At 43.8% G+C, this 15,774-nt stretch overlaps 1 protein-coding gene across 5 annotated transcripts in view; it reads left to right on the forward strand.

Moving 5' to 3' along the window:
* The window catches only part of UNC5D (unc-5 netrin receptor D), a 422,213-nt gene that overhangs the window by 349,760 nt on the left and 56,679 nt on the right, over nt 1–15,774 (forward strand). For all 5 annotated transcript variants that reach the window (XM_028707671.2, XM_028707672.2, XM_028707674.2 and 2 more), the window contains one exon: nt 77–161. In XM_028707671.2, the coding sequence (XP_028563504.2) occupies nt 77–161 (85 nt within the window). The remainder of the gene's footprint in view (nt 1–76; nt 162–15,774) is intronic.

Genomic DNA, 15,774 nt, shown 5'->3' on the forward strand with positions numbered 1-15,774 from the left:
TCTTCTTAAGCTACGACTCACTTCCAGCAGAGATTTGATACGCCCCCTAGTATCTTTTGTTCTTACTTTGTTTCAGGAGTTAGCCTGCTGATTCCACATGGAGCCATCCCCGAAGAAGCATCTTGGGAGATCTACCTTGCCATCAACCAAGATGAAGCCAGGTAAGACAGGAGCAAAAATGATGCACATATGCTCATCAAAACTGTTAAACGCCAACTTATAGAACAGGAATGGGGACCCTCTTCCCACACCACCAAGGCAACTGGACCCCAACCCTCATCAGCCCCAGTCAACATAACCAATAGTTGGTGTTGATAGGAGTTGGAGTCCATCAAGAACTGGAGGACCAGAGGTTCCCTGTCACTGTTCTAGAAGAAAGGGGGAGTAACTGAAGTGACTGCATAATTTCCATTGATTTAGAAATATATTGCTGCTCAAAATAAGAAGGGTATATATAACTAGAAATTGAATTAAAAAAAAATATCAGTTCAATTCCTCCTCTATAGAGTAGTCTCTATAAAAAGGTAAAGGTAAAGGTACCCCTGCCCATACGGGCCAGTCTTGACAGACTCTAGGGTTGTGCGCCCATCTCACTCTAGAGGCCGGGAGCCAGCGCTGTCGGAAGACACGTCCGGATCACGTGGCCAGCGTGACATCGCTGCTCTGGCGAGCCAGCGCAGCACACGGAAACGCCGTTTACCTTCCCGCTAGTAAGCGGTCCCTATTTATCTACTTGCACCCAGGGGTGCTTTCGAACTGCTAGGTTGGCAGGCGCTGGGACCGAACAACAGGAGCGCACCCCGCCGCGGGGATTCGAACCGCCGACCTTTCGATCGGCAAGCCCTAGGCGCTGAGGCTTTTACCCACAGCGCCACCCGCGTCCCTCGTAGTCTCTATAGTATGCTCTAAATTAGGGCTACTTAAGGTTGTGTCTACCAGGTGTTATTAGACTTCAACTGCCATCATCCCTGATCCTTGGCTATGTTGGCTGGAGCTGATTGGAGTCTAACAACACCAGAAGGGGCACCACTTTCCTTTCTGTAGGCATTATAGATTAAAGAGCTGTGGTTTAATCACATACATATGGAGAGGCTCACACAATTTCACTGGAAATATATGACTTTACAAATATCCCTGCATAGCCTGTTAACCACAGTATATTTGGTGCCGGTCATTTTGCGTGTTCAGACCCAGAGACCTCCCCCCTAAATAAACACATATTTTCAAATTTTAGTTTTGGTTTTTGGCAGAATTTAGGCCACAACTTTACTGATTACACAAAGTGAGTGGTTGTATAGGCTCTGGTTTGACTAGCTCCCTGTACCCTTGCAGATAGCGCTGACCCAGGGCTCCAGCATAGGTCAGCTAAGGGTGAACATCTGAGGTAGGTGAAAAGCCCGGGAACAGACTCTGTTCACTCCCCAGATGCTCCCCTGGACTCAGGCATGGGCACAACCCCCTCTCAGGGGTTGACCAACCCAAGTTGAGTCCCTGGATTCCTTTAAGGGAATACCCTTCAAATAGGGATAGTGAGCAGCCCAACAAGACAATGACAATAATCCACCAACAGCATACAAATCAATATGGCTAACCTGATCCAAAACACCCACCCACCCCACTCACACACGAAAACAAAGACCACCACAGCCAATCACAAACAAACAACCACACCCTTGGCCAACCCCAACCTCTCTCGCCACCAAAGGAACACAAGTGAACAGCAGAGAACCTGCACGACCAACGCTGACACCAAACCTTACATACATTAAGCAAAATGGAAACATTGCAACCTGACCCCCCCACCCCGCATCTTCCCCACCCCCACCCCTTTTCTTCCTAATGTCTCAACAAATGAAACTGATTTGTAAAAATGTTACATGGAAAAAATACGAGAGACATTACACATACTTCTGTAAATCAAGAATGTTTTTAATAAAAAAACAAAACAAAACCTAGGGATAGTGAGACCATTCTCCCATCCCTATCACCTGAACCAGTGCCTATTCGCAACCTTACAAGTTGTGACAATTTGCAGGCGAAACCCAAATGGCAACAGCCAATAAGACAAGTGGGGGAAATTCCTGCCGTGCCCCTGTCCCAACGACAGATGACACATGACGGCATAGCAAGGTCAATCACAAAATGTAAGGACAGGTGGGCGGGTGTTCCGATGCATGAGCCAAAAGAGGAAGCTCTGGGTCACGTGCATAGGTATATATAGGTCCCTCGATCCATTTTGACTGCACCCCATTGGCCAGATTAAACCCAGCAACAACGGACCTACCATTCGGGTGTTGTGGCTATCCAGTATACCCACCCACAACCAGGAGGTTAGTCTCCAGGGCTCATCGCAACACATGACCTCTTTTAGGGAGGACACAATTTACCCTTACACACAGGTAATACAGAGGGATATTTTGTTTACTCCATTTTCTGATGGAGGTAGGGATGGTTAATCTCCACCCCCAGGGATAGACTTAGATAGGTTTCCAGAAGAATGAGTAGGTGGGGAAAGGAGGTGGCTGTTACTTTCCTAGTGTAATGGGTCAAGAAGGACGGGGGAGTGCCAAGGAGTTTCAAAGCTAGATCAACCATTGCTTCTCCTTCTATTCTCGCTAATATTCTTTCCATCACCATCATTATGCCTTCAATTCAAGCCCCCAAGTAAGATTGTACTTGAATTAATATTTATGCCCTGCATTTCTACCAAAATAGCACTTGTAGAGGCTTGCAGTGAAGAAGAACAAAGACAATATAAAAATACATGCACTTCATATACAGTGTAATAATATAAAGAGCAGCAATTATATATCCTAGCTACTGCAAGAAACCATAATTTTTGAAACTCCTAGAATTCCTAGGGTGGTTTAACAACCAAACCCTCTTCTCAGGGGATTGTGGGAATCGTAGCTCTGTAAGGGCCTAACAGCTCTCAGCAATTTTAACAAATTAACAGCTCCCAGAATTATTTGGAGGAAGCCATAACTATTTTAAGTGCTTTAAATGTATGGCATGAACATGGCTTTAGTTAACTTTCAACTAGAACTTTTTTTGTGCCTTAAAATGGAGATTTCCCCTCTCCCACCTGCTATGAAAGGAATGTGACAGTGAAACTGAGGACTAGCAATCAATCACTCAATCAATCAATCAATCAATCAATCAATCTTTATTGTGATCAAAGACCAGATAACAAAATTAACACCAGCAACATACACTTCATCATCATCAAGAGGAGGATGTAATTAGAAATTCCCTATAAACTTATTTACATTAAAATAACACTCCTTCAACTAAAATCTTTGATCGAAAGTTTAAAATCAGTGCTCATTCATCAAACAACTGCCACTACAGTCTGTCTTGTCCTCCTTGCCATAAAACAGAATTTCATGACAGGCCTGGTGATATTCAGATCATTGTTGGCAAGAAGGTATTTAACATAGCTTTCCCTTGAGCGGCTTGGTAATTTCCTTAGTAGTGGTTGAATTAGCTCTCTTTGAGTATCACAATCCAATGGGCAGTATAAAAGAACATGCCCCATGGATCAGAGTTGCATCAGAGTTGCATGGGCATAATCTCTGTTCAACTGGGATGTCATGATATCTGCCCTCTAATAGTGCTGAAGGGAGAACTTTAAAACGGGCTCTGGAAAATGCCCAGAGATGTTTAGGGTTGTCCAGTGCACTTAAGTAGTTGACTGGGTGTGATCTTTGAGGTTTGTGTAAGGATTTATAAATTTTAGAGGATCGGTTAAGATCATTTTGTTATTTTATATCCCAGATTCGTTCTTTTTATACTTCTAGCTCTTTCCATTTCTAGACTTAAAAGATATTCAGGAGAAAAGCAGTATAAAATCATTTTGTTTGATAATTATCAGCCAGCGGAGCAGCCCAGTTGGGGTCTTAACTGAGCCTTTACCATGTACACAAAGTCACAAGTCACACTTGGGCCTGTCTGTAATCGTAGGGCTCTGTTAGTGACACATTTGGGAGTTTGGAGAATTGACCTTAAAAACCCTGATTGTATTTTTTCATAGGGATCCAAATTAGAGAGGGGGACTAGTTGTGTGTTGTGTAACAATTGAGCTAAAGGTTTTGCAGCCTATAATTTAATAGCAGCTTGAATAAAGTTTCCTCCCTTTACTCGGTGGGCCGCCCAAGGCTAACAAGTTTTGATAGCTTTTCATTCTCCTTTTTTACTTCTTCTTAAAGGTTTCTAGTATTATTATTTTTCCCCGTTTTTCTCACAGTTTCTACCTGTGAAAAATCACTAGGTTGCTTCCTCGTCCCGCTTCTTTTTGAGCCTGGGGAGAAATGTCAGTGTGTTGTGTTGGTAAAGGCTGTTGTTCAGCTTTAGAGCAGCCCTGTGAAGCAGACGATGGGAGTCCACATGCGGCCCCTTTTGTGATCCTCCTCCTGCCATCAGGTTGACCTAACCCTCATTAGCTGTGGCCTGCCGAGTGCAAGGTGGCCAAGATATGAGTCAAGAGACTTGACTTGGCTGTTGCTGCTACTCTAACACAGCCAGGAGCAGAGTAGGAGCTGAGCTGCGTGTCGCCAGGTGTTCTAGAAGAGGCCTGGGCTGTTTCTAACAGCTCTCCAGTGTCCCAAACCAGGAGATAAGGTATTGTTATTAAGAGAATGAGCTGCGAACTGCACATTCCCAATTGAAATCTATGTATTATCATGTGCTGCTAGTACTATTATTATAATGGCGATGTACTTATATCCTGCATCATATAATCATACAGAAACATTCCAGAGTGCCATTGCAAATTCCCTCCCCTGATTTGAAGATTATTAAAGGTTGGAAATGCCCACAAATCGGCATATTGTCCTATTTTCAGACTTATTGTATTTACTTTGGTATTTTTTACGCTGCCTTTTGGTGTGAATAGCCCGCCCAAGGCAGTTTGCAAATAAATGCATGAAACAATGAGATAAGCCATCTCACATTGGAAGCTGCCTTATACCAATTCAGAACACTGGTCCCTCTAATCCAGTATTGCTTACTCTGACTGGCAGCGACTCTCCAGGGTTTCAAGCAGGAGATGGGGATTGAACCTGGGACTTCCTACATGCAAAGCAAAGTATCCTCCTAATACTTGCATTCTTGATTGCTGTCTGACACAGCCCAGCATCCTGTTCCATCTGTGTGTTGGCTTCTTCACATATGAGCCAGCAGCTGTCATGACCTGGTTTGAGGAGGAAGACAAAGACTTTTCAGACCTTTCTAGAGGCTGCCTGTATACCCAATGTTACCTTTCTCACTGTGCCTTTCCTTCTTGTGACTGAACGCCACAGAAGAGACTGCATGCTGGCATCACTAAGGACAAATAGAGTAATATTAATATTCCGTTGGTCACATGGGTCAGCCTAGCCCATAAGGCATTCTTCCCCAATCAGGTTCCACCAGGTTACTTTGGACTATATATGTATATATATATTCCTATCCTGCCCTTCTAATATCTATGCACCACTTACTGTAGGGTGGCTTGCCACAATTTCAAATCACAGCACAAAAAATGCAAATAAAATACACTGGGAGGAATTCAACAAAGTACTGTTCTGTCAGTGGTAGCATTATCAGCTTGCCAGGTGGAATGATCACCCCTCTTCTCCCTGCAACCCACACACACTGTTCCAGAGGTCCCACAACCCCTGACTCGGGCTACGCAAAACTGGTGCTGGCATAGCGATCAGGCCTGGCAGTCAGTGGCGGAGGAAGCTACTCGGGCGCCTGGGGCAGCACGCCCAGGGGTTGGGCAAGGGCGGGGCGAGCCACCCATAGGGACAGGACGCACTGTGGGGCCTCTGGAGTCTGCCTGCCTCCTCCCACACAGCCACCCTACGGCAGTGGGCAGACCGTTTGGGCAGCGCAGAGCCTGCACGCACTCAAGCCACCGCATCACTCCCAGGAGAGACGCGTGGCTTGGGCACACCGCAGGCCCCGCGGTGAGTGCACCCAGCATTTTGTCACCCCCCTCAGTGGTGTCACCCGGGGTGACCCGCACACACTGCATCCCCCTTCCTCCGCCCCTGCTGGCAGTGAAGGCAGGTGGGTTGGTTCCAAATCCAGCAGGTCCTGGGTCGGCTCAGCCCTTCCCTTCCACAGTTTGGGGGCACCCACCAGCAGTACTTCCAGTGCCCTGAACTCTTGGGCAGGCAGAACAGGAAGCTTTGTGTTGATTATGTTTTCCTTGTGCAGGCTGAATTTTAAAATCTAATGCAGAATAATTCATGTTTTCCTTTGCAGTGGACAGAACCCTGTTGCACAATTTGCTGTAAGCTTGCTCACACTGTTCACCACCCCCCCCCCACTGTCAAGCCTATGTAGTTGCTTCTACTGATTGCATTCTGTCTCCCTTTTATGTTTGAGCCTTAGTTCAGAGACAGTGGCCTGTAGCGCTCCAAAGAGTGCTGATCTTTCCCTCCCCATGTAGCCCAGCAGCTGCTACAAATTTCCTCCTTACAGCTCAATGTGAGGACTGGATTTATTATGCCCATTCTCTACACTACCACTGTTTACAAGATGCAATGGGATGCTGTAAGCAACATTCCTCTGATGTAATTAAATAAGCACCAACTATGTAATTCATGTTCGCAAGCTTCCCCCAGCATGCACATTCATGATGTACTTTTTAAAAAGCTGAGCAGAGGGAACAACATACATCGACTAATTGTCCAAGTGCTTGTATGATGTCCTTTGGTTGCAAGAAAGCAGCTCTCTTGGAGGGAGAGAGAGAGGGACGGGGAGAGGACCAGTACTAGGATCTTGAACATGCTCTTATTAATTCCTCTTTTGGCCAGGGAGTATCATGCTTCCCAGCAACCTTCTCATCCAAGCCTTGTTTCTGCTGGTTAGTTTCAAGGGATCAGAAGAAGATTCTATCTCTAGGAGAATGCAAACATGGTTTTAAGACCAATCCTCAGCTGTTCTTCCACATCTCTGACCTCTTCAGGCATTAGGACATGTGAGACTTCAGTAATGTTGCCGAGATTCCTTTTTAAAACAACAAGAAGAAAAATCGAAAGCTGAAGCAAATACTCTGGCTGTGTACATCCAGTTCGCTCCCACTGTTGATTTGGGAACTGGTTTACGCTCAGAGTCAGCCGCAATCCATATCTATGCTTTAATTTCTTATAAAAAACTGCATTTTGATATGTTTTTCCCCAAACCAGCTTTGATCGGAATTAAGAAAAAGAATGAATGACCTAGCTGTGTTTTAAACCAGTTAATATGTGCATGGCCTTATTCTGCATAGAATATATATTTAGGTCCAATACTCAGAATGCAAACTAATAATAATTTGCATTTACTTTTAAGGGGTGTGTGTGTGTATGCACTCACACACTAGAGAAAGGAGAGAGAGATTTGTCAGAGATTTTTTGATGCCTGGAGATATTTTCCAAAACTTAATCTAAAACTCTTTTCAGTTCCCCCGCCTCCCTCTGATAGCTCAGCTCCTTTGTGAGACCTTTCATATTACATCTCCATCTGCTGCTGTTGCTGCTTTTTAAAAATCATTTTCAATGGAAGATTAAGATATGTGAAGCGAAAGAGGCGGCGGGGAGGGGGGACCAAGGATGAACCCAGCTGTTTCATCTGTAAGGGCTTGGTAGAAGTGAATTAAAACGGGTTAATTAAATAGAAGGAGCACATATTTTGCCTGCTGTTTTACTTCTGTTGGCTAAAAGCAGAGGGAGCAAGCCAAACCAAAAGAATTGTCATGGCGAGATTTGCTTTCTGGAACACCAGGGGTGAGGGTTGGAGGAGGGAAAGCAAACATAAAGGAAACTTTAATTAGAACGCCACACATTATTTCCTTTTCAAAGACTTGAGACAGCAGTGACATACGCAGTTCTGATTCCTGTACCTTTCGTACATTGTGTAGATACACCTTTTTCTGCTGCCGCGGCGGCATCAGGAACATACAACCAGTTTTGTTTTATTTTTACTTCTGTGGAGCTTTGATTGTTTGGCCTGGATTTAAGATGGCTGCCACAGAATGCTGCCTTGTTTCACTCATGCCAGCTTGCTGGAACCCTGGGCTCAGCCAGCAGGGATGCTTAAGAAATATCAAAGCAAATATTTTGAGAGCAAAACCACTGCCACAGAGACCATAGCAACAAGACAAGTACTCTGCTGGTTATAACACGTAGCCTGCAGTGGTGTCAGAAGAACTGGTGAGCTGACCCATTCCTTCCCTCACTCCCAGATGGTTGCAGGCTGAGGCTGCAAGTATCAGAGGAGCATAGGAAGTTGCCTTGTACTGAGTCCAATGTACTGGCCCATCAAGCTCAGTATTGTCCAAACTGAGATCCATAGATCACCACGAGTTTCATTCAAGTGGTCTATGGCATATCCGCCTTGAATATTCTTATTGATTTTTAAATTGTACTTTTATTGCTTCTTTTATTTCACATATTGTTTTCTATATTATTATAATTTGATTTCTATGGAATGCAAATTGTGATACAATAAAGCACAAGGTAAGAATTTAAAAAAGCATTAAGATACAATTAAAAACCATACAGCACCTAGCACAGCACATCACAATAACCACAAACGGCAGAAAAAATGCATTACCAAGAAGAACATCAGCAATTTTCAAAAGGGGGTGATGGTGGAGGTTGGGAACCACAGGTCCACACTGATTGACAGCATCTCTCCAGGGTTAGAAGAATTGGGATTAGAAGTTGTGATGTGTGCTTGACTGTGATGTGTGTGTGTGTGATGGTTTGAAAATGTGCCCCAGGGTTGATGAGCCCCAAAAGGCTGCTAACCCCTGTTCTCTATATTGTGCATCTGTCGTCCACATGAGTAGCATAATGGAAACAATCAATTGTAGAATCATCAGGGGGTAAATATACCATTTCAGGAGGGGCCATTCCAGCTGCCCTGAAAGAGGCTGTGATGTATGTCCTCCATAAGAGGTCCACCCTGGTTATAACCACTAATGCCCAATTGCCAATATCCACCTCCTGGACAAGGTGTTCAAGTGGGCTGTAGCCATGCAATTTTCAGCATACTTGAGAGAAGCACATTCTCTTTCCAAATCTAGCTTCAGATCTGGTTCTGGCACTGATACAGCTTTGGGCACTCTGGTTGATGATGACGACTTGCTTCAGGAGAAGGACAGGAGGCGTTGGTTCATCTTAATCTCTCAGCAGCTTTTAATACAACTGACTTTGCAGCACCTCTGTGGGTTGGGAGTTGGAGCCACAGAGAGAAGCACTGGATGACTTCAATCTCATGGTTGGTTCTGTCCTGCCCCCAGTGCTAGTTAACATCTATATGGAGGTGATGATGAACTCATCATTGGGTGGGGAGGGGGTGCCTTGGGATTTAGTGTCATTAGGAGCGCCATGACATTTGGACCAGATGCTGCTGTGTCATTGTGGAGCCAGGGCCTGGGGGCTGTAATGGGCTGGTTGACAGCCAAGAAAATGAAGCTGAATCCTAAGAAACTTGGAGCTTTGCTCTTCCAAGTGGGACCCCTGCCTCCCCACACACAGATCTATGGATGACCTTCCCACTGCTCCCCTCAGATGTTTGTTTGTTTATACTCGCTCCACCATGGCAATCAATCAATCAATAGAAAAACTGAAAATGTTCAAGTAATTTTTCTGGGCTGATCTCTAATGAGTATTATCTTAGCAGTGTGCCCCATCCTAAGCCCTTAACTTGGAGTAGGGCTGTGTTGTTTTTCATCCAACAGCCATAGCATTTTTCTATCTACATATATTGTTGCTGCTGTTTCTGCTCTGTTGGTGGCAGACCCACGTGAGACGCATCTTGCCCCAAAGGCAGAATTGTAGACCTGACTTTCAAGTTTATCACTGTCCTGGAAAACAGAGATCTCCCAAGAAATGGCAGCCTTTAGATCTCCTCATATGGGATTGTGTTCAGAAAGACTGTTTATCACCTAAAAATGACAGCTACAAGTTGCCTTACGAAAGCTTTATAATGTCTAAAAGGACTCAAGAATCAAACCCAAGTGTTGCTTTCAGAGGACTGAACTGCCACTCAGCTCAGCAGAGAATAGGAGGTTGGCTTTTAAGGCCAGCCAAGATTTCAGACCAGACGGCATTCAGTTGACCAAACAGAAGTGGCTCTCTGGCTAGGGTTAGAGCTGATACCAGGAGGAACATAAATATACAACAAAGGAAAACCCCTGCGTTGCAAAACAGAAAACTGTGAATAACCACAGCCAACACACGGCTAATAACGTGTTGACATTTATTTATTTTTTACAACATTATATATTCAAAATTTATAAACAGCAAACATGTGATATGTGAATAGAGTCACAAATAATAGGAGTTCCATAAACAGAACTAGTAGGCGTGGTCAGTCAATATCAAAGAAGATTAGGATGTAGGCAAAATGCCTTAGTATAAGAATAAGAATAAATAATTTTATTATTTATCCCCTGCCCATCTGGCTGGGTTTCCCCAGCCACTATGGGAGGTTTCATATAAAAACATAATACAATGTCAGACATTTAAAACTACCCAATACAAGGCTGTCTTCAGATGTCTTTTAAAAGTTGTATAGTTCTTTATCTCCTTGACATCTGATGGGAGGGCATTGCACTTCCGAGAAGGCCGTCTGCATGGTTTCCTATAACTTCACTTCTCACAGTGAGGGAGCCACCACAAGACCCCCCGAGGTGGACCTCAGTGTCCGGGCTAAACGATGAAGGTTGAGATGCTCCTTCAGGTATACTAGGCTGAAGTGCACCAGCACTTTGAATTGTGCTTGGAAACATGCTGGGAGCCAGTGAAGATCCTTTAGGGCAGGTGTCATATGGTCCCAGCTGCCACTCCTGGGACTCAGCTATACAGCTGCAAATAAAATGTTTTAAGTGTGTTGTAAAATGTGACACTAGATGGCGATGGTGAACTATGGCAAATTCAATATATATTTTTCAAAATGTTTTTTTTTAAAAAGCACTTTCACAATGTTTATTCAATCAATCAATCTTTATTACGGTCTCCCCCCCCCCCAACTGGGTTATGAAGGTGCCCCAAAAATTTTAAAGCGAAGATTATGGGACAATGCACACAGTGACTTGCGATCTCGATCACACACAGTCTGTAGTCCGCTGGCAGTAGGAGTTCAATATGGGTATGTCTTTAAGTTAACATCTTACATCAAAAACCTGACAGTACCTAACTACCGAAGGCTTTTCACCAAAGCCAGACTAAATGTCTTTCCCTCTGCAGTGTTGGATGGTAGGTTGAGAGGAGTTCCCTACCAGGACAGACTTTGCTCGTGTGCTCAAGACATCGATTCCATAAATCATATTTTGTTGCATTGTACAATGTTTTTTATATGTATCTAGATTCCACCCCAGTCACCAGTCTAGCTGTCACATTCTGGATTAGTTGTAGTTTCCAGGTCACCTTCCAAAGTAACCCCATGTAGAATGCATTGCAGTAGTCCAAGTGGGAGATAACCAGAGCATGTACCACTCTGACAAGAAACTCTACACACAAGTAGGGTCTCAGCTAGCGTACCAGATGGAGCTGGTAGACAGCTGCTCTGGACACAGAACTGACCTGTGCCTCCATGGACAGCTGTGAGTCCAAAACGACTCCCAGGCTGTGCACCTAGTCCTTCAGGAGTACAGTTACCCCATTCAGTACTAGGGAGTCCCCCACACCTCCTTGCCCCCTGTCCCCCCAAAAACAGTACTTCTGTCTTGTCTGGATTCAACCTCAATCTGTTAGCTGCCATCCATCCTCCAAGTGCCTCCAGACACAGGACATTTGCTGCCTTCACTGGCAGTGAATAGCAGGATAGCATTCTGCTATTATTCAAACAGGAGTATTCACTCATGAGAATGCTTGGCTCTGAATCCTTGCAATTCCTCTATATCATACTACAGTTCTTGGAGGGCATAGTGTCTGACCTTATTAATGGATGGAGAACTCAAACTCTTAGCTCAGATTCACGATCTACCTGTTGGACATGCGTGGTCTAGCAGGACCAGCATGAGTGGCAGCGCTTTTAGCATAATGCCAAAGATGGTATACGCCTGTTAATTTGTTTCTGGGAACCTCCTCTTTGAAATACTTCCAGCTTTCTTCCACTTTTGGCAGTAGTGCTTTTTGGGAAAGCTGAAGTACCCTCAAGGTTGAGTACATGTGATTCTTCTTTCTTTCAGGGAAATGCCACTTCCCTCCCCCCATATGGTAAAACAAAATTACAATCTCTGAAAAGGCACCATAAATTTCAGTGGAATGGCTTCACATGGCTGTATTTCTGCTTTGTCACAGTGGAACACATTTGCGACGGCTCGCAATCAAGTAGAGATTGCCTGAGGAGTGATATTGCCTGAGACAATCACCGACGCTTCCTAAATTGTATAGATCCTTCAATCCCATTGCAAATGTCAGTGACACGTATTCATGAGGACTAGTAATTATGGACGAATTAGATATGTTGCATCTAATGGTTACTTTCCCCCAGGGAAAAATTCATGCATGCAACCTTCATCCTCAAGCAAGTGCCACTGGCAAAAAGGTCTGCCAGATCTTAGAGAGCCATTGAGGGTGCATTTTCATGAATGAATTATCAAGTGAATAAAAGGAGAAAAGGGGAAATGATGTATGCAATGTTTGCTAAAGTGCTCCCCACAATACCCTAGGAAGATGGTAGCAAATCACTGCTAGGAGACCATGTTTCATGAAGGAGGAGTGATACCTTTGCCTGCTGTGAACATTTCCAGTGCAGCAACTCAACAATTGTCAACGCTCATTGTGATATCAGGCTCATGGACAATAGGACTGGCAGTGTGAAAAAAAGTACTTGGAGCACTAATGGCTTGTATGTAGCCTTGGTGCTTTGGCATTCAGACTTCATTTCTTGTAGAGAATGCTGAATGCTCTGAATAGAAACCATTGGAAGTGTGGCACAGCATGGACAATACAGACAGAAAATAACAAATGAGACTATTGCCTAGATGCTCTTAGAGACGCCTTGCTGGTGATTCATCAAGACCAGTGCCTGTTATCAGTGTTGTCAAGTTTTAGCATTCTTTAAGGGGAAGAGGGGAAGTAGAATCTCAAAGAGATTCACCCAAAATTACACGTAAACACTTGGAGAGTGTATGCTTGCTTGTTGTGAAGACACCTTTTTGCACAGCACTTAAGATCACCAGCTCTTAAAGATGGGTGTTTGTGTTTGAGAGGGTAAGCAAAGCCCATTCAAATTGTCCAGATATTTGAGGCACTTAGCCTTCTGTCAATCTTGGCTTCTCATTTTCCCAATCATCATCATCATCATTATTATTACTTTTATTGTTATTACTATTATTTTCATTTCATTTTAATTTGTATACTGCCCTTCTATATTACTATACAAAGGGCAATTTACAAGCTGAAAAAACAACAAAATAGACAGCAAAGATCACCCACCGAATAACACTCCGATCCAAAACAAAAAAGTCCATAATAAAAACATAACTTTAAAATAAACAACTTACTGTATATCAAATAAAGCAATATTCAGCAATCTATTAGAATACAATAGTAAGCAGTAAACTTAAATATCAGCAAATACTAATTAAACAGTTTACATTTAAAAATTACAATAAATAATTACTAAACTGTAATCAATGAAAATAACAGCAAGTCACAATGCATAAAATAGCACAAAACTTAACAAAACTACAAATGCCACAAAGACACACAACCAATAATGTTTTTTCTTAAAAATATCCCTGAACTCCTCTTCTCTCGTCCCAGCTGCTTCTGCTCTTCTCAAAGCCAGGGTCTAGGAAAGGCTCCTAGGGCTGCAGGGTATGGCAAGGCAGGTGGGAAAAGTCGTTGCCTGGTTGCCAGCATGAAGTCTTTCTCTAATGAAGTGACGGGGATGGGTAACGGTAAAAGTAAAGGGACCCCTGACCATTAGGTCCCGTCGTGACCAACTCTGGGGTTGCGGCGCTCATCTCACTTTCTTGGCCAAGGGACCGGCGTACAGCTTCTGGGTCATGTGGCCAGCATGACTAAGCCGCTTCTGGCAAACCAGAGCAGCGCACGGAAATGCCGTTTACCTTCCCGGCAGAGTGGTACCTATTTATCTACTTGCACTTTGACGTGTTTCCAAACTGCTAGGTTGGCAGGAGCAGGGACCGAGCAACAGGAGCTCACCCCGTCATGGGGATTCGAACCGCCGACCTTCTGATCGGCAAGTCCTAGGCTCTGTGGTTTAACCCACAGCGCCACCCGCATCCCACCAACGGGGATGGCTACTCCTGTTGAATTTCTTTCTGCCAGGCGTACAAAGCCTGGCAGGTGGCATTCATATTCTGGGTCAAGGGGTCAGCAGCAAGGTTCACTTGACCACATTTCCACATCATTCTGCATTTTTAAAAAGAAGCTCTCATGATAATTAACCAGCATTTCAGAGCAAGTTTATCAAAATATACAGATTTTTTGTATGCAATTTTGCACAATATACACATTTTTGCAAGCAATTCTGCTTAGTACAGTGGTACCTCGGGTTACCACTAACCCAGAAATAGTACCTCGGGTTAAGAACTTTGCTTCAGGATGAGAACAGAAATTGCGCAGCAGTAGTGGGAGGCCCCATTAGCTAAAGTGGTACCTCAGGTTAAGAACAGTTTCAGGTTTAGAACTGACCTCCGGAACGAATTAAGTTCTTAACCCGAGGTACCACTGTATAAAGCTTTCTTTTCATGTGCACCTCACAATGATGTTGTGTGAACTTGTATTGCCTGAGACACATTCAACCCTCGCCACCCCAAATAATCTTGGCACTTTAGAGGAAGAAAGGGAAGCAGGTGAAACGCCAAGCTTTAATCATCTTGTAACCATCAAGTCTTAGTAAACACACCCCTCTGAAACGTCATACACTCTCAAACGTTCAGGAGGGTTTTGGTGTTCCCCTCAAAGCCATACTAATTTGGCTGGGCAAAACTTTCAGCTTAGTCCATATATTCAAAAAGAGCCCTCTCGGGTGTTCACATCTCATGAATGGGAAGGTAGGGAGAACACCCTCTGAAACATGTGGATTCTAGAATCCTGGCAATTCCGAGTTCTAAAACCCATGGGCAACCTCACAAGTAAAACAGGCTCTCCACTACAGACAGACGGCCAGAAGGCGGAAAGGATGACAATGGCAGAGTGCCAGGGGAATGCACATTCACCACTGCTTATTTATTTTATTAAATTGTTTGCCAAAAAATAATAATGTCCATAAGGCCAACATGGTGGTGAACAGCATAAAAACAACAATAAACTTACATTAATCAAAACAAATGCAAAACACATAACAAATCAGTTAATCAGCTTAATACATAAACATAGTTGGATCATTCATCAGGGAAAGTCTGGGTGGTGGTAATCATAAAAAGAACAATGGAAGGCTTAGGTCATAAGCATCTCCTTACATTAAATGTAGCACTGAGCAGAACATTTCTAACAATAAAGTTAGAGCTAAAGCCATTTTAAACTTAGTGCTTGATTTGCCCTTCAGTGCTCCAAGCTTCATTGGCAGTAATTTGTTCAGCTCATCCAAACGGAATAGAATTCATACATTGTCTTTCTTTATACAAGATGCAAAAGAAGAAGAAGGTGTGTTTCAATATGGCACTGGGCACCAATCTTTATTTAAAGATTAAGCAGGAGAGAGACAGAACTATGGTATGTGTTTGCTAACAGCTCTGAATACTGTGAGCCTTTTTCAGTGAAAAGAGAGGGCTGATGAACTGGACTGGTTGTGTATTGCAAGGCAGTTTTTGTG

This window comes from Podarcis muralis, chromosome 15 (assembly GCF_964188315.1).
Source record: "Podarcis muralis chromosome 15, rPodMur119.hap1.1, whole genome shotgun sequence".
NCBI classification, from domain to species: domain Eukaryota; kingdom Metazoa; phylum Chordata; class Lepidosauria; order Squamata; family Lacertidae; genus Podarcis; species Podarcis muralis.